Below are 23,018 nucleotides of genomic sequence, written 5' to 3'. Positions count from 1 at the left end.
TGCCGCGCGCGGAAAAGCCAAGCCATGGTGACGCCTGAGCCAAACATCGAACACTCAGTTTAACGTGAAGTCACACAGACACCGCGCTTGTCATGAGGCTGTTCAAGGCCCAAGGCCAGGGAGTGAGCCAGGCAACCCCCCCTCTACCCGCTTGACGCGTATTTGCAGTAATCAGAACATTTTAAGGGTGCAAAAGGCAATTGTATAATAGTTTAACAAAAAATCCGAAAATTCGGATTTGTGTTTAAAAATCCGGATTTAGAAACGGATTGAAAAATTGGCGGATAATCCGGATTTTCGAAGTTCGAATAATCCGGATTGCAATCCCTATATGCAACTTTGCTAAATAAATGGAAATGTTTTTCAAATACCCTCAATTTCATTATCATAGGTTTGTTCAACCAGCTGATGATTCACCCCCAATTCTGAAAAAGGTAGGTAGGTATTTCATCAGTTTATGAAATAAAAATTCCATGGGCCCTATTCAGCACTTAAACTAGTATTACCATGTATTGTTTGTGAATTAGATACTATTACTAGCCTCGTCATTAGTTCATATTGTAAAGCAAACCGATTTTTTATATCAAGGTGTGTAACTTTAAAATGTTAACCAATGATTTCAGGATAGTATCCTTCATTAATGTACGTACAATCTATTTCGCCATCTTTAAATATCATACCAGCAGCATACAGCAGAGCGATATAACGTGGTGCAATTATTTATTTCCAGCAGCTAGTTTCATCATCATTTTCAAACATTTCATCATCTTTGAAATAGGTATCCCATCTCGTAAATTCCGAACGGAAGACCGAAATTCCTGCTACCGTTGCTTTCGTTTTATTACCCTGTTGTGTTCTATCGCTGTTGTCCACATAGAAAACAGTCTCAAAATAAACACTCTTCAACCCCAATAGAATTCTTGAAAGTGCTTCGTCACCGACCCACGGGTGATTCAACCAAGTAGCACGCGTGAGATTCTTTGTTCTCCCGACATTAGGGGTATTAGTCAGGCCTCCTAAGCATTCCCGGGACTTGGTTTTTTAAGTGTTTCCTATTTCGGTTGTTTTGTGAATTTAAATTAGATTTACCTTTCGTTTACCCTTTAATTATCATGGTTATATAGTAAATTAATGAGTTTATGTTGTCTCTGACACGGCCTGAGAGGAGATAAGGTCGTGGGTGGGCCGGGAGAAGTGACAGCGTCGTGTATCTTTTAATATTACACAAGTAATACTTAAAGTCATGTTCTCTGAAACGGGTGCCTTGAAGCTGTAACTATATATATATATATATATACATACTATTTATTATTGGGAAAAGTATATAAGGTAGATTAGAAGAAGAATTCGATCGATTAGGTGTATCGATTAGGGATTCAAGGGTCAATATAATTTGTCGTACTCGTTCCTCGGTTGCGATTATAAATATAATACTTAACTCCCAATTTTCGAATTAAAAAATGTGAGTGATAAACTTAATAAATTTAATATGTATTTTTGATGTTTCATAGATACTGAAAGGCGAATTAAGACAATGATTTTCAAACAATAAGGCTATTTATGTTGCCTTGTCAAAAGATTTACTTGAAACAGCAAAATGTTGTGAAATTACAAAAGGTAATGTACAATAAACATATTTATTAAGAAATTTCGTCATAGTTGGCGTCGTATATAATAACAAAGCATTAATTATAGAGTTCAAAAAGTACTTACCTGTGTACAAATACATCAAAAGCCTTTAAATAATCCGGATTTTTACATTAAGCCACTCAGAATTTTTGATGCACATTTTCCTTTGTCTTCAAATTCAGCGATTCATCTTGAGCATTACTCACGGCAGACACACGACCCTTTGTTTTAATTTAAATCAAGGGTTACTCATGCAGTTGCTGCATAAAAAAGCGGGGTCAGATGCAAATTGGGCCGTTGCAGCATCAGCAGAGCACGCGCTTACCAAATCTAAACTCAAAGAAAGGTTAAACTAAATGAAAGGTTAAAATTTTATTCCATACCCGAATTTAAGCTGTTGTGAGACATACTAACATTGAATAATTTTACGGTTTAGAAACATGTCGCGCGAGTGACTAACAACAAGTGAGTCTAAACCGTAAAATTATTCTATTCCATACCATTCAATATCTTATAAGTTTTTCTTATCTTTTGTGTAAGTATTTATAAAATTTGTTTTTAAGACTGATAGGTTGACGTTTAAAGTAACACTTGCACTGCGCGTGCTATAAAATCGTTGCAGACTTTTCTTGATCTAACTTTTACCTGTTTTCTAATTATATGCAGTAAACATAATTTTAATGTCAGACTAAAATTACAAATTGAACAACAATAAGTGATGACTTTCAATAACATGTGAACATTGGCCATGATACCTCACACTATCTCACCGCGTGTGCCTTTTTGACATTGTGGCTCTGTATTGTTATCGCTATGGGAAATAATTATATACCTACTATGTAAATTTGTTTGATTGTTTATCATTGTTTAATTGTGGCCAAAATAGTTTCCTCTATACTCTGTATCTTTAGGTAGGTACTTAAATTAAATTAAACAAATAATTTGTACACCTTCGGGTAGTTATAACATTTATTGGTTAACCAACCAAATACAAAACCACCTGGATCTGTCACTGAACGACCTGACTTTACCCACATTTTATTTGATCATGTAATGTTTTCATCTTCCCTCAACTAGCCTAAGAAGCCATTTGCGGGTGGATTTTGTTTACTCTTTTTTACATTCCTGAAGATATATACTATAGTGTTTACCTGTTTAGTGTTTACCTATAGTTACATTTTTACCTTCCTCTTACCGCGTTACAACTTTATTTAGGTATATAAGTATACTTACGCCAATATTTTATGCCTAAGAGTTAGACCGAGCTAAGTTGGCAGGTTGGCAGCGATTTTGATAGCCCTTATACTGTGAAAGTGTTATTTAAACGTCATAATTTAATAGAAGTATGACGTTTAAAATAACCCTACAACCCTAGTACAGTCTGGGCTATCAAATCGCTGCTAACTTAACTTGGTCCAAATCAACAAGGCCGGCTATAGGCCTCAGGCCGTATTTGTTCAAATAAAATAGTGTGTCTTATTTTACTAAAAAGAGAATCAACACGAATATTTGGGAGAATAAGTTACTAGCCTAAACGCGCGATTGGCCAATCCAGTTGCATTGGCAAGCGTTTGCAAAAATTTTACTGCATAAGGCTCTTGCATTTAAACATTTTAAACAAGGTCACTTAAAGTCAACTGGCGAGCCTAAATAGCCAAGGAAAACTTGTTGGTGCATTAGAGAGGAACGGATTTGGTGAGGCTAAGTCGAGCAATGTTAATTGTGGTGTAGGCGATTAATGGTGCACTGATTATTTTATCAGACTAGTTAATAGGTCTTTGTTAATAGGGACAGTCGTAGAAACTGTCGCCACAAACTAAGGTAAGAAGCTGGTTACATACGTACCGTACGATGAGTGAGTAAATACGACTAGGTATATAAAGGTAAGTAAAAGGTACATAAGGAGCTCCCATTCCGTTTGGGCGCGCCGGTATTAGGGGGTAGTAGCGAAACTAGCGAAATGTCAAGAAGGGCGCGGCGCGGGATATATGTTTTAGTTTAGGTACATTTTGATAAAAAAATACGCAGAATTTCACTTGCAGTGAAAATGTAGGGATCCCTGTGTTTACAGCCCAAAAAGGTGGGGATTAGAACACGGGACAGCCAGATTTGTACGGGTCGAAGCGAAAGAGGGTCCTTTTATTAAGTATACCTAGGTATTAAAAACCGGGCAAGTGCGAGTCGGACTCGCGCACGAAGGGTTCCATACCATAAGGAAAAAAAAAAACAAAAAAATAACAAAAAAAAGCGGTCACCCATCCAAGTACTGACCACTCCCGACGTTGCTTAACTTTGGTCAAAAATCAGGTTTGTTGTATGGGAGCCCCATTTAAATCTTTATTTTATTCTGTTTTTAAGTATTTGTTGTTATAGCGGCAACAGAAATACATCATCTGTGAAAATTTCAACTGTCTAGCTATCACGGTTCGTGAGATACAGCCTGGTGACAGACGGACGGACGGACGGACGGACAGACGGACAGACGGACGGACGGACGGACGGACAGCGAAGTCTTAGTAATAGGGTCCCGTTTTACCCTTTGGGTACGGAACCCTAATTAGGCAGACTAGTTATTTCATCAGTCTTGTATAGTCACAGTATAAGTGCTCATTTGTTCCTACTAATGTTTGCGGTCGTGGGAGGAAAAGACATAATTTAGCGGTGGGGTTCTTGGGAGCAAGAAATTACATAGGTAAATGTAATTTAGCGACCTTATTTATAAATAAGAAGGAAAAAGGGATTCTATTTATATTTATAAAATAACTCGGTTGTTTACTTTAAATCAAGTACCTACCTACTTCATTAAAAAAATGTGTGGATGTACCTACCTACAATATATGTATATGGGAATAAAGTAAATAAACACAATTTTTAATGTAGGTTTGTAGAAACCTGTACTGTACAATTTTGCGTATAGGTTATCTTTTTTTCGGCTGCTTTTTATTTTATTATGGTTCACTATTTATAGAATTTAACAAGAACGAATACTATTAATAATGAATACTCTAAAATTGAATGAAACATTAAATTTAATAACATCATGGTAAAAGTAATATTTTTTATCAAAAACTTACTAAATTAACAGCGTTACATATATGCTGTTACATTTTATTACATTAAGAAACAATGTCAAGTTTTCAACACTAACATAAGTTACCTAAAATATCAAGGCACTAAGTCAGTAGGTAATTAAAAAAACACCTGCTTATTAACATTTATCTTTTTGTTAATAGTGGACTGTGCCTTATGGGAATATAGTTCAGATTCGGAAACCGCTACCAACTTTTAGTAGGTACCTACTTATGTGGGCATGGCATTGGGTCTCAAAAACTGCCGGAAAACACGGCCATCTACTTCAGCGAAATGACGTCATCAAAATGGCTCCCGCCTCGTTACGAATATTTCATATTGCACCCAAACTATGCATTGCACATACACGTGTGGGGTATTGAATGAAAGCCAGTTAAATATGCTGTAGTTCATTTATACAGTATGTACCAAAATATACAACAGTTTAAGAGCAATTTAGATACAAATAGATCAAAATTATGTAAATAAACCGGCTAAGTGCGAGTCGGAGTCGGACTCGCGTTTCTAGGGTTCCGTACATAAGTCCGACTCACGCTTGACTGCACATTTCTAATAGGGTTTCCTGTCATCTATAGGTAAGAACTATTTTGTGTATATTTTTAAATTTTAGACCCAGTCGTTTCGGAGATAAAGGGAGGGGGGAATGGTAATTTTTTGGCTATTTTCTTAAATACTTAACTTCGAACCTATGTGTTTTAAAATTATAAAAAAACATGTCCATCTTTGGGTCACTAATTTACATGTGTGTACCAAATTTCAACTTAATTGGACCAGTAGTTTCCGAGAAAATAGGCTGTGATAGACGGACAGACAGACTCGAGGGGCGATAACTCGATCTAGCTAGGTCTTATCTCTAGGAAAACGCGCATTTTTGAGTTTTTATATGTTTTCCGAGCAAAGCTCGGTCTCCCAGATATTTGCAGATCATATAACGTATTAACCGACCGTTAAAAATGTTATTGTTAGTATAGTCCACGCAGTGCAAGTGTCATTTTTAACGTCAAACTTCTATGAAATTATGACGTATACATTATACATAATACTTACACTGCGTGGGCTATCGAATCCGCTGCAGACTTTTATTGGTGCGACTATACACTAAAATTTAAAATAACACCTAATTGAATTAAAGCCAAATAAAAGGTGTTAACCACGAAGATGCAATACTGCGTTACGACCTTGACAGTCGGCAAGTTGCCATTGCCACTCGATATTATGAATTTCACTCTTATGAAATGTTGCGTCAACTGAACGAAAATCAACTATGTATTGCCAAACGTCACTGTTTCGAGCTCGATTCGAAATTCGAATTCCGCAATGAGATTTGACATTTCAGTTGTATTGCGCGTGAATGTGTAAGGACTGGTTTTTAGGCCTACTTTAGACAAGCTAATCCCACAAACCCGGGGTTATGGTAATAAATGGTAACTCCAGGTTTACCTGTTAAACCCGGGTTAGTGGGATGGTGCAAGTGGCCCTGTGTTTCTTTATCATTACTTTTGGCGGTCTAGCATAAGTTGCGTTCTCGGGCGCGAGACTATACTTGAAGTCGCGTTTGATGTATGGAGTCGCGCGCGAGTACGCAACTCATGCTAGACCGCCAGTAGATTTAATTGTAGCGATAATATGACTATTTAACACAGTCATGTCATACATTGACCTTTTTCCCTAGAGCACACACTATCAAATGCCGCGTCAATGCTAACGTTCAATTGTTTTTTTTTTCCGGGGTCAGTGGAAGTTGTTGCAGGGTCGTCTTATTCTGAATAATTCTGATTGAACTGAAATATTTAAACAAGATAGATGTATATGATTACCTTTTATAATTATATAAAAGGTTATATACAGTACATATGGTGCTACTTTACTATGGTGAATTTCGAAAAGTATTCAAGGGTGGCAGATACTTGTGGCGTGTTATTTGTTCCGTTACTATTAATGCTAACTGTATCATCCTTAAAGCGTTACCTATTATGCCGTATTATCTAGATAATATGTCGGTCATCGCGTCACCTCGCCACTCCTAGTTAATATCAGCAATTCCTTTCTTCTATATTTTTACAAACTTTTACCTACTCATATGTCATTATTAACATGAGGTCATACGCTCACTACTAACGGTCAATACAATAGGTAATACTGTCATCAATGTCATCATTTTTAACGGTCAGTGCTTTCACAGCTACTACATATTGACTAAGCGCACGTTGTCTGAATTTTCCAGGTAAAAATCTAAGATTCAAGAGTCCTGGCGTCATGACGCATCGTATGTAGCTGTAGTATAGTAGTGTAGCATAATATGATTAGTTATCCTACAATTTGAGTATTTGGGTAAAAATGTATATTTTAAGCATATCATTTTTAAATAAACGCTTAACTTCTATTTTATGAGAGCGGCCTTTTGGCAGCGGGTTGGTTTCTTGGTTAGAACGATGATTACTAATGTATTGATCTAGAAGTTCTAGAACCAAACGATAGTAAGAAGGTCTCGATGCTGAACTTCAAGCAGATTTTGAAAAACATATGTAAATCTTGATAGCTTCAGTTTACAGTAATATAACACGGAAAAACCGGGGAACATGGAAAATATTGTTTAACATTATTCAATGATTCATCTATCACGTCTTATTAAACTTTATCTCTAGTATCTCTAAGTACCTACTAGGTTTTTGTTACTAACTACGCTCTCCTCAAGCATGCTACAGTAGAGTACAGACTCCTATAAGTCTGAACTTTGGCTACACAAAGTTGTTACGAATATACGGGTCAAAATATACTAGATATATATAAAATGACATAAATACGATTTGCTAGCTCTACTTACAACAGCTCTACAAATCGTATTACAAAAGTCCAGTAAAAGTGTGAACTGTAACTACGCAATATTATCAAGAATAGACGGCTCAAATTATACTGGATTAAAATGAATACTTGTGAACAAATATGTTGACGTAGTCGTGATAAATATGCTAATAGTTAGTGTAACAACACGTGTCACTCATGTATAGAGTCCATCTGCTATTGTGTCAGACGAAGTTGGACCTTAAAGTAGAGGCGTAAAGGTACAAATTGGATAATTTGTTTTATTACAAATCAGTGCATGAGTTTGTATTGTTCTCGGAAAAAAGGAAATATAGGTTTTCTGATTAGGTACATGTGCGTTATAAGGGAGTGTTTTTCCTGAATATAAATTGCAACTTATCCTCTAGCGGCCCACCATAGAAGGAAAATTGGCAATCGAATTTGAATCAACGGTATTAGAAAATAGAGTTGAATTTGTTTTGTTTTAAAATCGAACGAAACAAAATAAAAGAAATTTTATTCCATTTCATTAAGTTTTAAATTTCTTTGGAGGTAATTTGTACTAGTATTAGGACATTGAACCCCAAGAGGTTAAAAAGGATTTCTGCGGGTTGAACACGTTATCGTCTATAATAATTAATAATAATAATGTTGATGTTTAGCTACCTATATACTCAGGTTGGTTTCGAATTTAAAACATTATTCGCTGTATTATGGATGTTAGTACCTGTTATTTAGTATAATGAAAGGAATGAAACCTAGATAAGTATATCTTTCCTTTGGTTTTGGATGTATGGTTGACAGGATGACAGCCCTCAAAAGTCACCAAGTTGTACTCACACAGTTAAAACTTTCAAATAATGTAAGTACAGTCGCCATCAGATATATCGGAGCGACCAAGGTGCTCACAAATATCTGAACACGCCTCTATTGTCAGGGAGTTAGAGCGAGTGCTCATATATTGTGAACACCTTGGCCGCTCCGATATATCTGATGGCGACTATACCTAGTAGGCTAGTGGAAAAGGAATATTACGGTATAAACATAAATATTGATTTACGCAGAATCGTCAAGCACTTAACTATTCAAATTAGTCATAAATGACGCCGTTGTTTTGTTTTCCTCATTATCTGGTGCGAGTGACTATCGTCACGTGGTCACTGCCCCAAAATCATTGTTGATTGTTGTTGATATGATGATGATTCACGCATGCGGAAACTTAGAAAATTTTGTCGTTCATTGTTTGGCTAGGGGATCTACTGCGAATATCGACGTTATCTGACCCTTTTGCTTTTGCATATGCGGAAGAGATGCAGAAAATGAAATTTCGATTTCGAAGATCGTAGGTCCTTAGGTATCTTTAGTTACCACATTACTATAGCAGCAAGGCGTAGATATTGGGTATTATCTACTCGTATCGTATCTAAATAAACATCTGAGGTATTTGTGTTAGTCCGTAATTTATAAAATAGTTACTTATAATCCAATTTGATTGGTTAATAAATGGCACTGTTGACCTTGTAAGTATGTCAATATTGTCAGGCAAAGATAACTATAGGTAACCCCAAAATCATCGCAATTGTTGATGTGTCGATGATTCACACACGGAAAGTTCGCAAACATAGTTAATGCGCACTATTTACGGGAGATCCCTGCTCTAGGACACGTACAGTCGCCATCATATACATCGGAGCGGCCTAGGTGCTCAAAAATATCTGAGCACGCCTCTATTATCAAGGCGTTAGAGTGCTTGTTCAGATATTGTGAACACCTTGGCCGCTCCGATATATCTGATGGCGACTGTACCTATCTACCAGAGACAAGAAAAACAAAAAAAATATTCTTGTTCATCATTTTTGCTACTAAATAGTTATAGACTGGTCTGGTAGGTCATTATTAGGTCTTAATGTCAGTTAATGTAACATGAGCCGAGGCCGTTTTGTCACAAAATAGATAAGTACAGAAGTCAATCACATGTATGTACTTTACTTTTCATACCTACGCTCGGCGGTCGCTCTAGGGTTGCGATTGTTGCGAACTATGACTTATGCACAAAAAACTATCGTGGTAGTGGCACTCGTATCTATCGTATCGTATCTCGTATTTAGTTGTTCGATTTATTGTTGAGGATGAAACGGGAAGAATGGAAATATAAATTAATAATAACATTAATAACTCAAATAGGTACCTATTTTAATTTTAATGTCATTTTTATATTACAAATTTGCCACAGAAAATATCTTGCGATGATTCCGAGATTGGCGAATTACACGATTATTATATTTTTAAGTGTAATAAATTCGCATTCCCATGTACAATGTAATAAATTCGCATACGCATTCTTTCTGAAACCACTGGTAGCTTAAAAAACGACAACTCACCGTTTAATGTTGAATTAAAACAACCGTCCACTATACAGTTATAATAACTTTTTGTTTTGTTTCTCCATTATTGCACAAAAAAGTTCACAGACGCGTGTCTCAAGCGGATGGCACTCGCGCTTGCACTGGTCCCAACTGGTCCGAGATATCGTGTCCGTGAGCAGTGTCTATGTGTGCGTTGCTCGAGCGCGCTTTGTATGTAGGTTGATTTCTGTACCTATCTGTTTTGTGGTTTTGTCTCTTTTCACCACAGCAGCTCGGAATTAAAGGCTTACTTTGCACTTCAAAAACTGTTAGCAAAGTTGCATTTTATTCACATGTGAGGCAAAGTAATCAAATGCTAATTTTGAGTTGTTTTCTTATGTTTGCCGGTAGAATTGACTTTTAAATGATGATTTTGGATGATAAATATTTAATAACGTTCGTTTGGTTTTGATTTGGTTTGATTTTGTTTGATATTTTACATTCAATATTTGCTTCGGGTTGGTGCGGTGAAAAATTTTGTGTTTCACTCGGGGGCAAATTTTGGACTCTTTCGCTTGCTCGGGTATCAATATTAGCACGAGCGGTTAAACAACAAATTTACCCCAAGTGAAAGTCGCATCTGCGAGGCCCATTTCTTTTACTGTGCTTGAAGGGGCCTCACGCGAGGCCGTGGGTGACGGCCCACTTCGCCCACGCCTAGCTTACGCTACGTCTTACGTAGGCGAACAACGCGCGAACGCGGCGCGGCGCGGCGCGGCGAAAGCGGCCGCCGCCGCGCCGCGCCGCGCCGCGCCGCCTGACATTCGCGTGCAAATCGCGCCGCACCGCGTTCGCAACGAGATCGCTTACGTAGGACACTTCTATGGGCATCAAAGGATTGATTTCGCCGCGCCGCGCCGCGCCGCGTTCGCGCGTTGTTCGCCTACGTAAGACGTAGCGTTACGCCATTGCTCCCTGTAGTCCCTGTTAACATTACACTAATCACATTTACAAACGACTGTTTTCCTTATTATCTGGCAAAGATTCCCCAAAATAATTACGTTACTAGCCTGTTGACAATATGCCGGTGATTCACACATGGAAAGTTTACAAAAGCATTCCATTAGACTCTAGACTCTCTAGAGGATTCAGAAGGTTGCTAAGGTGACATTCGAATGATGACGGTAGCATTACGTTGCAACGTCACTGACGCAGTCGTTATCCAAACGCCATCTTATAAGATAAGCGCTTCCACGGAAAATTATATTTCTGTGGTAGGTTCTTATTCTTATGCATCTACAGGACAGGGTGGCCAAAAAATAAGTGGGTTCCTGTTGCCAGGGAGGTTTTGGGATTATACTGAGCAACTTTTACTATGGGACCAACCCCGCAATCGCGAAAAAATAAATTGGCTGTTTCATACTTTTTAGCTGGTCCATTTTCTATGGGAGAGTAATTTTTTGGAGAGCAAGGGGAATGCATTTATCTTTTGGCCATCCTGTATAATAATTATAAGCAAGCACCTACTTATACTTAGATATTAGGTACTTAATGTAAGGAGCCTGCGCCTAAGAAGGCCAGGTGCTTATGCTTGCCTAAGTACATACTTTCAATACTTCTTACTTTATAAGTAGGTACCTAATAATTAAGTGTGAATGGGTTCAAATTTTGCGTACCTATGCATATGCAAATAGACAAAACTGCAAGGTCATATTAAACACAAGAATATAAAAAATAAAAATAAAGATGGATTTTCTTTGGCGCAGATACACATACGATATAGTAAAGATATATCTTTACTATATCGTATCTAGTTAATCTCTAATTCATTTCCAGAATCGAGCCGTCAGTCGCCATCATGATATATTCGGAGCGGCCAAGGTGCTCACAAATACCTGAACTCGCATCTATTGTCAAGGCGTTATTAGTGCTTGTTTAGCATTTGTTTAGATATTTTTAGTCCCTTGGCCGCTCCGATATAAGTAATGGCGGCTATACCTTAGTAAATGATGTTTACCCAAGTCAATCAGCTCAAGGTGTTTCATACTCAAGTATTTGAAGTGTATCTAAAACTTGTCGCCGGCTGCCCAAGGGCAGCTAGGTTCCGAACTAGGCTTAAAAATTTACCGATTTCATAATCTCGTATCTATTCCACGGTCACATAAACGATGAACTTTATCACACAAGGCATAAAGTCTATTTTAGAGTTACTGCGGAGTGAGATACTAGGTTTGGGAAGTTATTAGACAAAATATGTTTGCCCTTAATCGAGTCGATTCGGCATTAATTGAGGTTGTTGTTGCTAAATTGAGAGGTTTATCAATTGGGTGTTATTTGTGATAGTCTGATAGTGCTTTAGCTAAAGGGTAAGTACAAAAAGCAACACTCCTAACTGTAGGTACTTAAAGTGCCATTCTATGGAACTTGCTAACTATGTAAACAAACCGCCATATTGAAATTATCTCTGAATGATGAATTTACTAGTGACTTTTGTTTACATAGTTAGCAAGTTCCGTAGAATGACACTTTACATCGGTGGGCCCTTATTACAAAAGGAATTTATAAGGCCCACCGATGTACAGTTAACAGTATGGGCACAGAATAAATAATAATAATAATACTTACTAGGTACAGAAGACTCACTTATGGCAAGCCCCAATTTGGGTCGAAAACTGTAGCAAAGTGACGAAATCGCGGAGTGAGCCACGCCTGGAATGGGCTTAAATCCCTACAGGGAATAAGTAATTATAATTTCTGTGTAAATCCAGAAGATGTGGAATAATATTAAGGTGTGATACTGGAATAGGGTTACGTCCTTACGTCATCGTGGCCTATCTTATGACACTCATGGTCAAGTGGAGTAAAGTGACACCTCGCATACGCACTGTAGACTACATATACATATATGACTAAGTACATTGCCGACATACGTAGTAGCTACTTTACTTAGCTAGACAATATACATAGATACAGCCTCCTAAGGCCCACGGTCCTACCTGTAGTATTTAGTAATTACTTTTTCAAGAACACTCCTTTTTACGATACTGCGCTTTAAAATCTTCCGCGTCTTTAAAGTTCAGGGTCGAAACGTTTTGTGATTTTTTTAAACCCAACTTAAAGGACTCGAACCTCCGAATAAAGACTCCGTCAATAATGTTGTAGGTTTTATCTAAATTAACAGTAAATAAAATAGGCGTTATGATATGATTTGCGTACCTACCTAATAATTTCGTTAAATACTTCGAAACATTTTGTAAAAATTGAGTTTCTGAAAAGGACTCAAGTCTCTACAAAGGACTCCGGTCTCTAATAAGTTGAAAAGAATCAAGTTAGAGTCTGGAAAACTATGTTAAGTCTTAAAGCAGAAGACTCAGGTCTTATCCAACAATATCAAAAACCTAGGTACTTACTGTATATCAGCGTTTCCCAAACTATGGGTCGCGACTTGGTGGCTCGCGACTTCGCGAGTCGCGAGTGAATATTGAGTAGGCCTGAAACATAAGACGAAATTCCGATCTGAGCGATAAGTACCAATAATATTTTATGCCCCTTTTTAAGACTGCCAAGAGGTGGGGTGGGTCCATGATGTGGGTCTGTTAGATTGGTCGGTCGGAGCCCAGTCAACTTTGGGAACCACTGCTGTATACAATTTGGACTTAGTCAGAATTACTCGTAGAAATGAGACTAGGCTATTAAATATGCTGATGCAATATCTTTTTTGAAGATCAGGAAATGCAAATTAGAATTTACTTAAAAATCATAAGTGCCTAAGGGACACGGCTCTTTGGTGTCTATTTTATTCCATTTTTTTAAGTAATTCGGCGTCGTAAATCCACGCACTGTTTACGCGATTATAGGCCCACAATTCTATTAATAAAGGTTATAATTGCATTTAAAACGAATGCGACTTAGTAATTTTACATTTTAAAATAATCTGTGACACAATCAGGCACGTGTTAAGACAAACCTGTCCGTCGCTGCATTTACGAGAAACAATTACTCAAGTAATTAGTTAATTAAAGTACAATAATTGAGCGAACCAGTTTATTTTTCAACCGATTGATTCATGTAGGGTTAACACTACTGCTGTGCTTTATTTATATATATTATATACCTACAGGGTGCTACTGTTCTCACTAACAAAACTCTGAGGGATGAATATGTGCCTAGGTCATAGAGATGAAAATTACCTTGACACCTGTCCCGCTTAGCAACTTCTGCTGCTGACTGTACTATATATGCGGCCAACCCCGAAATCGCGAAAAAAAAATCAGCTGGTCTATGTATAAAACATTGACTCTGATTCACCGAATTTTTTTCCCGATTTCAGGATTGGCCCCATAGTAACAGTTGTTCAGTATGACCTACATATATTATTCACCCTTCAGATCAGGTCAGTGATAACAAAAGCACCCTGTATTTTGAGGGTCTCCTAGCCTAATAGTCGGTAGAGACCCTGCTTACGAACCAGGACGCCGGCGTTTCCGTACCAATACGACCTTCAAATCTTCCATAAATCAGGGCATAACTAATCCGATATTTAAGGCCGCCAACGCGCTTGCGTCCTCTAGTGTTGCAGGTGCCCATGGGGAGATGGTAATTGCTTACCTTCAGGAGATACGTCTGCTCGTTTGCCTCCTGCTGTACCTATCATAAATAAAAACCTTATAATATAACTATCCGCTTTCATCATATACCTACCTAGTTCTATAGAAAGCTCTAAGTATACTTAGTTGCAATTTTCTTGATTAAACTTCATCATCATCATATCAACCCTTTTATCGCCCAATGCTGAGCATAAGCCTCTCTTCTTGTACGCCACTTGTCCCGGTCCTGAGCTAATCTCATCCAGAAGTGACCCGCAATTTTCCGGATGTCGTCCACCCAACGAGCCAACGGACGCCAGGCGCTTCATTTATTTGAAAGCGGCCACCATTCTGTTAACATTTTAAACAATAATTAAATATTTTTTGGTTAACAAAGTTAACATGTGTTTTTTTGTTTATGTCGATTAAACTTACCTATAAATAACTCACTTCTCTTCCCTGTATATTCCTATAGTCCGTTTTTTTAGCATTAGAAAGAATTTCGCAGAAGTAAGCTTGTGGTTCCAAATCCGGCACTTTTAGCGGTAATAATTTGAAGTAAATTCTATGTATTGACCATGCTACATTAGATAATTCAATAATTATTAACAATTAAAGAGCCTGATAAAAACTGCTCGCTTGCTTCTGTGGAGTTCTTTCTAATGCTAAAAAAACGAACTATATAGGTTGACAGTGGTTTGAATAAACCAGTTAAAGTTAAAATAAATGTAATAACTGCAGATTTATCTTGGTCTAACTCTACCATACCATAGGCCTTGTACACTAATTGCTTGTCATTACGCAACTGTAATTATTCATTTGTATTTGTTAATCAGCTTGTTACCGTTACGTTAATTCTTGTAGTAGGGTTTAAGTTACAAATTAATATAATTAATCTCTTACGCCAGCGGTCAGCAACAAGCGGCCCGCGGGCCGCCTGCGGCCCGCGAATATCTCACATGCGACCCGCGAGTCTCCCTGGCTATTTTGTATGTAATATTGACAAACGACAATGTCTGATAAAGTCATAAATATTGACAAAGTGCGGCCCGTGATGTCAACTTCGGTAACTACTATTTGGCCCTTGGCTGCTAAAAGGTTGCCGACCGCTGTCTTACCCTTAGCACTCCTAGAATAAAGCTTAACAAGCACCTACGAACAGAATCTTACTACAACTACCTAGATAATTAATTTAATAGGTAAGTGTAGGTATCTAAATATAAAAATTGCGTCGTAGTTTCGGATATAACATATCTTTCACTTTGGGCCCGATTAGGATTTTGAAATAAACATCTTTTAGACATCACCAAGATACGATAACGATATGTTTAAGATCTAACCTGTCAAATTTGACATTTGCGCGATTCTGGAGATACTCTTGAACGATTTCCACAAGATATGACTTAGAGATCCAATTCACATCTAATAGATATCTTACTCTATCTAACGTAAAAGTGACATTGGTTGCCCGAATTGCGCTGCAAAAGAGAACTAGTTGATATCTAAACTATAACGTATCTAGAATGGATCTAGTAGTACGTGTCGTCTCTTGTAAATATCTTGAAGTTCGAATACGGCAGTTTGACTGTACAGTCACCCACCCGTAATAACTTGCACAATGAAGTGCAAAAGTACTAGGCACAATCATATTTACGAGTCATATATTTTTGAACGCTTCGTTGTGCAAGAGATTGTACAAGAGAATTGTAGCTGCATCTATATGTACTATAATGAATATAATGATAGCTTGGAGTTTATTGGATTTGGCTTGATCATGTACCTATCTGTAAAAAAAAAGTTAAAGGTAAAATTAAATTAACAACGCAACCTTATGGGCTCCATATGCAACCATTTTAGGCGTCGCGCCATTCAAAAGGTCATTTACATTGCATTAACTTGATATCTTGATTGATACTGTTGACAGCGGCATCTATCGAAAAACCACTAAACAAACGAAACTCGTTACCTCCCAATCAACGCAAATAATTATTTACGCTCAGTTGAAATTAGACCCTGACTACTGCAATTTAAAGTGGAGTTTAGCTTGGCACGCGTCAACAGGTTAAGAGCTTGCGTAATTAATCGGGCGGCGAATAAAACGATGAATGGAGCAAGGAGGTCAATGTTGATTACTGAAATCGATCACCGCTGCCATCTCTATGCGTGCTGTCATGTCATGATCACAACTGACGGACCTTGGCCCTCATACGAATAAAAAAGCTTACTGCACTGATGTCACGCCCATACAGCGTTTTTAGGTCTGTGGTTAGGCTTGCGTGACATTTTTATTTTTAATTAGTACAGTCAGCATCAATAGATAGTGACAACCAAAGTGGCCAAATATAACCCGGCCGACTAGTGAGTATTGTATTCTTTGCGGGCGACTTAGAATTTTCTGTGAAACTAATAGAGATCTTACTTACTTACTCCGTTGGCTCAGCGACCCAAAATGAGACTTGGCCTCCGACACAATACAGCGCCACTTTTCTCGCTCCTGTGCGACCTCTCGCCAATTGCTGACTCGAAGTCCGCGCAGGTCCGCCTCCACCATGTCGCACCAGCGATATCTGGGGCGTCCGATAGGACGTCTTCCTGCTGGACGGCCCAGGTATGCTCTTTTCACGTTCCGATCTTCATCCATTCTCTCAAGGTGGCCCAACCAACGGAGTCTGTGAGCTTTAGTCTCTCCCATGATAGAAATCAATAAAATAATCAATAAATAGAGATCTAATTTTCAAAATATTATTACTATTGAATTTTAACTCCCTTATTCATAAACCCGCTACAAGCCTCAATTCGCTAATAATCGTTTGTCTTTATCTGTCATTTTGACTTATGTGTGTGTAAGAAAGGGATAAAACATAATTTAACTAAATACAGTGTCATGAATGTTAGTCTGCTAGAGTAGGTATGTGCGGACGTGGTGCGGACAGAAGAGTCGTAGAATGTATTGGATTCCATACATTTCACGACTCTTCTCCTTCCGCACATACTCTAACGCTACGTCTTACGTAGGCGAACAACGCGCGAACGCGGCGCGGCGCGGCGCGGCGAAATCAATCCTTTGATGCCCATAGAAGTGTCCTACGTAAGCGATCTCGTTGCGAACGCGGTGCGGCGCGATTTGCACGCGAATGTCAGGCGGCGCGGCGCGGCGCGGCGCGGCGGCGGCCGCTTTCGCCGCGCCGCGCCGCGCCGCGTTCGCGCGTTGTTCGCCTACGTAAGACGTAGCGTAAGGGCTGATTTAGACGACGCGCGAACTCGTATGCGATTTTAATTACAATCAACGGTAAAAATATGGGTGTACAAATCATTTCAAAAATATGTCCCATAACTCTTAAGTCAGTCTTAAGTCTCAGTGAATTAAGAACTATGGGACATATTTTTGAGTAAGTTGTCTACACCCATATTTTTACCGTTGACTGTACATTGACTACTATTGGTTACATCCAATTCAGCCGACCAATCAAATACCGCAATGTAATGAAACTCGCATGCGAGTTCTCGCACCATGTATGTAAGTGGGCCTTAACTGTCAAATAAGTTTCCCAAAGCCGCCAAGTGCTACTGTCGCGCACACAGATAAGGGTGGTATTCCACTTGTCCAATTTCTTTGGGCCCGATTCGGATTTTGAAATAGCCATCTATTAGATATCTTTTAGACATCACCAAGATACGATAACGATATGTTTAAGATCTAACCTGTCAAATTTGAGATTTGCTCGATTCTGGAGATACTCTTGAACGATTTCCACAGGATATGACTTAGAGATCCAATTCACATCTAATAGATATCTTACTCTAACGTAAAAGTGGCATTGGTTGCCCGAATTGCGCTGCAAAAGAGAACTAGTTGATATCTAAACTATAACGTATCTAGAATGGATCTAGTACGTTGTCGTCTCTTGTGAATATCTTGAAGTTCAAATACGGCAGTTTGTCCAATGTGCATCGCGTCTCACTCTCTAATTAAGCAAAATTTAAGATGCAAATACACATTGGACCAAGATATTGGACAGATGGCATACCAACCTATGTAATTAAAATCATGTGATTATTCCGCATGCGGTTAAATAATTCAAACATTTCTTATAAAATATTTGATTTTATTAATATACTTAAGGTGTATTCGGGTAACACCGAATGTCGGATAATTCCGAAATTCAGATGAAAATCACCCTAAATTCCATCATAATAAAAGTCTCTTTTCGGAATTATCCGACAGTTTTTGACATTCGGAATTACCCGAGTAAACGTACTAATAATAGAGTTAACTTACTATTTACATGTGTACACAAGGGTTAGTTTGATAACTGTTATCAAATATCATTTTACGTCTGTACCCCTTTCAGTGTGACCCCTCGCACGATGTGATGAGAAAAACAAGATAAAATGTATGGAGGCATTGAGTCTTATTGCAACAAGTCAATGCCTATTTTCGCGACAATTTTGAATAAAATTTATAATTATAACATAGTTGACTATGTACCTACTTATAGAGCATTATGTGGCTATAGAGGGCTATAGAAATTGTGATTCAACCATCAATTTAAACAGATAATTTTTCTAACTTTTTTTCATAAAAGCATGACTAGGATAATTGTACCTTTTATACAACTTTGTCAAAATAACGAAAGACATGAACTCAATTCATAATAGCAAAGATAATAGGTACAGTGGCGTTCAAAAGTGCAAGATAGATGTCGACCGTAATGCCTTGTATGATATAATTATGATATTACGGTTGAAACATCTCCGTGCACTTTTGAACGCGAGTCTACATATACTAACTACTTAAATAAAATAAAGTCACTCACATATCACATATTGCGACAAAGTCCTAGATGATGTATTTAGTTCTTCTCATATTAGTGTTTTTTTTCATTCCAAGAATGGGCCTCCACTTTGAAAGCCGTACACTTTAGGTAGGTATGTTTAAAAATGTAGTATGTTCATGTAATGTCCAGGTCACAGAAAAATAAAATCATTTTTGTGGTTGAAGTCATAATTAATAAAAAATATATCCTTGATAATAACCATTGGTGCCGTCTTCATTGCAGGATATTGTGCTCTTGAACTTTTTCCTCTGCAATAAATTATTATCATTTAAACAAAACATTTATATGGTAATTGATTACATACGTAATTAATCAATTCAAAACTGGTAATGTTAAGTCACGATTTCATCATGCTCATAATAAATGTCAGGACATTATTAGTTGAAGATAAATGTGACGTTATCTATGAAAAGGGACCTTATTGTAGACGGCGCTTACGCCAGTATTAGCAATGCTGATGCTCCGATATAAATTCAATGCCGCACGACGCTGTGCAGCGTAAGCGCCATCGGCAATAAGGTCCCTTTTCATAGATAATGCCCCAAATATTGCTCTATTAAAATCAGTAGGGGTTCCCCGGATTTTGGTATTTTTGAAGACCCACTGCGGCGCACGGCACGTATTCAAAATATGCAAGTGCTAACACGTGTTTAATATGCCAAAAGAGCTTCAGTAAAAATATATGGGTTGGAGCCATACCAGCGCCATCTATTGAAGTTTTGTATCACGTATCTAGAAACGGTGTAAGGCTGTGAAGTCAAGAGACTGACGGTAAAATAATGATACTACTGATGCTAGCTAGACTTAATCTAAAATAAAAAGATTTAACCATTCAAAGTAATATAATTTTTAAAGATTTAAAAATTCAGTTATAAATAGGAAATTATGTATAACTGACTAATACAACTCAGTGCAAAATCTATTCCAACGAATATCACGAGATCTCACCAGAAGGGTGAGGGAAGGGGTTGAAAATAGCTTAAATCGGAGACATTCTTGTCCTACAGGTGCTACCATGATTATCATTTATCTGCTGTAATCTATAGCTCAATTATTGTAAGAGCATAAAGGATAGCATTCAGAAAAAACCGGCCAAGTGCGAGTCGGACTCGCGTTCCAAGGGTTCTGTACATTCCTAAATTTTTAACAATATATTTTTTATATGTATGTGAAACGCGGGTGAATTGCCTTTAAAAAACCCATAGGGGTCGGATCAAAAACTAAGTAATTGGTCCGACTCACGCTTGACTACATATTTATAATAGGTTTTCCTGTCATCTATAGGTAAACACCTATTTTACGTATTTTTTTCAAAATTTTAGACCCAGTAGTTTCGGAGATAAAGGGGGAATAGTTATTTTTTATCTATTTTCTTGAATTACTTCTAAACTATTTATTCTAAAATTATAAAAAAAATATGTTTGAGATTCTCACATTGAGCTCTTTCATTTGATATGTAACACGATATAGTTTGAAAAACTTTATTTTTTGATTTTATCATTTACCCCCCAAAAGTGGCCCCCATGTTTAATATTCATTTGTTTACGATACATGCCCGTCTTTGGGTCACAAACTTACATATGTGTACCAAATTTCAACTTAATTGGTCCAGAAGTTTCGGAGAAAATAGGCTGTGACAGACGGACGGACAGACAGACAGACAGACAGACAGACAGACAGACAGACAGACAGACAGACGCACGAGTGATCCTATAAGGGTTCCTTTTTTTTCATTTTGAGGTACGGAACCCTAAAAACAAACGTGTATCAAGGTAAATTACCCCAAATTTTCCCATCCTGTGGCCCCGGAGCGGGACCAAACCTCTGCAAGAGCTGCCACACCCCGGCCCCCAGGTTCTCCATACTTGCTGCCACCCTGTTCTGAGCCTCCGCCATCTGTGCTAGACTCTCCGCTATCTTGAAGAGACCGTCAGCCTTAAGCCTGTCTACTTCAATTCGGGATTCTTCTATTCTTTCTAGAGTTTCTTTTGCAGAATTTATTGAACTGTCTGATGAACCTGAAAAAAAAGAGAAAAAGTTGAGTGGTTGAGTTTGAGAAAAGATGTTAAGTACACTTTTTCAAACTAGCTATTAATTATTATTAGTAAAATGAATTCAGTAAAATTCTAGTCTTTGATTGATTTATAAAAAAATTAGGAACATTTGTTTCATTAGGTTATGGGCCCAGTTTAATTTAAAATTCGAAAATAATAGAATAAAACTTGCTTCAGATATTTTTACACTAATAAAAATCGAATGTTCAAGAGAGTTAAGCTATACCAGGAACCAGGGTCCATTGTATTACTTACTTACAATTTTAACTTTCATTGAAACTGGGCACAGAATTTCTACTAGCACTATAAATTGTTATGATGATTGTACAATATTGTATTAATTACTTACTACTCCTTCTTCTTTTTAGTTTTACTCTCTTTGCTTTAATTTTTGATTCTTTCTTTGCTTCTCGGGTTAAGCTTAAAGGGTTTGCTTTCGCCATAAGCAGATCTTTGATATTGTACCCGAGGATGTTGCACAGTCTGGTTTCCAGTGAGGTGAGTTCTATTTCTGCTCCCGTTGCTGCTGTGGTTTCATTATTTCTCATTGCTCTTACTTTGTTGTTTAGCCGGGCTTTGTAGTCTGTATAAAACTGAAAAAAAAAACATGGGCTGTTTACCATAGACAGCACCAAATTTTTTTTCATAAGTTGTTAAAAATCTTAAATATTTCAAAACTTAAAGTCTGCAAACAATTTTAAAACAATTATCAATTATTATCATACAAAAGACAGAAGTTCTGTTAAAATGAGTAAATTTTATTATAATTTTATAATTTACCTTAGCCCATTCCCTGCCATTTCTAAATGAAGAGCCGACATTTTCAACATTTAAAATGTCCGCGCACTCGGCCCACAATTTTTTAGACAACGCGCGCCCTTCCTTGGATCTCAATCGGCCGAGCGCCAGATTTCTATTCTTCTCTAAAAACTCCAACAACAATTTCATCTGACGCAACGACACAGTTTTTTTCAGAGTTCGCTCCATGTCTAATAAAGGAACTTGTAAAAAACTGCAGCAGGATAGAGACTGTAAACCTCAGTTTCAGCAATTTATGAATGGGGCACAACTTTATACCACGGAATATTGAATTAAAGAGTAATTAGGAATATCTAAATTAAATCTTAACACGATTTAAGGGTAAAATATAACTAAATATAGTTGTAAGCGATAGTTTTAATTGCGTTTTACTTCACGCTGTCATATCGTTGACGTTCGTTTCGTTTGGCGTTTCTACTTTTTTGTAGTTACTGACGCAGAATACTCCTAGTTCTGCCAATTAGAGTCTGTGCGGAAAGAGAAGAGTCGTGGCAGAAACGGGAACTAACATTTTAAATTTTATATGGCAATCAAACCTTTGACACCTGTCTTGTAAAAAGTAAACAAACTTCTGTCAATGTATATTTTTATTAACAAAAACCGCAAGTTTTATGTATAAAAAATTTTCAAAACACGATAAAACCGTACATAATACCACAAGGAAAATTATATTTAACATTGTTCGGTTTTGTCAGCGGGAAGAAAACGGCTAAAAGCCGACTATCGACTTACAAAAAGTCGCGGAACGTGTTTCCGCTATTCGCGGGTATTGATGTTGTATTTAATATTAAATAATTACCTATTTAATAAGCCCCCTAAGTAACTTGTCTCCGGTACATAATCGGTAAGTATATT

General features: G+C 37.5%; 2 protein-coding genes across 3 annotated transcripts in view; one reads left to right on the top strand and one right to left on the bottom strand.

Annotated features, from left to right (window-relative positions):
- The window catches only part of LOC134663515 (NADH dehydrogenase [ubiquinone] flavoprotein 1, mitochondrial-like), a 219,710-nt gene that overhangs the window by 89,572 nt on the left and 107,120 nt on the right, over positions 1 to 23,018 (top strand). The gene's annotated exons all lie outside the window — the stretch shown is intronic.
- On the bottom strand, positions 19,466 to 22,547 carry LOC134664123 (uncharacterized). 2 transcript variants are annotated; one of them, XM_063520714.1, is made up of 4 exons: positions 22,125 to 22,547; positions 21,697 to 21,937; positions 21,072 to 21,308; positions 19,466 to 19,538 (listed from the first exon to the last, which is right to left on the bottom strand). In XM_063520714.1, the coding sequence occupies exons 1-4, from the start codon at positions 22,329 to 22,331 to the stop codon at positions 19,504 to 19,506; spliced, it is 720 nt and encodes a 239-aa protein (XP_063376784.1). In that variant the 5' UTR covers positions 22,332 to 22,547; the 3' UTR covers positions 19,466 to 19,503. The 2 variants fall into 2 exon arrangements, with proteins under 2 accessions (XP_063376784.1, XP_063376783.1); XM_063520713.1 differs by having other exon boundaries at positions 21,694 to 21,937; positions 22,125 to 22,542.

The sequence above is a fragment of the Cydia fagiglandana genome, chromosome 4 (assembly GCF_963556715.1).
Source record: "Cydia fagiglandana chromosome 4, ilCydFagi1.1, whole genome shotgun sequence".
Classification (NCBI taxonomy): domain Eukaryota; kingdom Metazoa; phylum Arthropoda; class Insecta; order Lepidoptera; family Tortricidae; genus Cydia; species Cydia fagiglandana.
The sequence above is the reverse complement of the archived record's forward strand: the minus strand, read 5'-3'. Positions and strand labels throughout refer to the sequence as shown.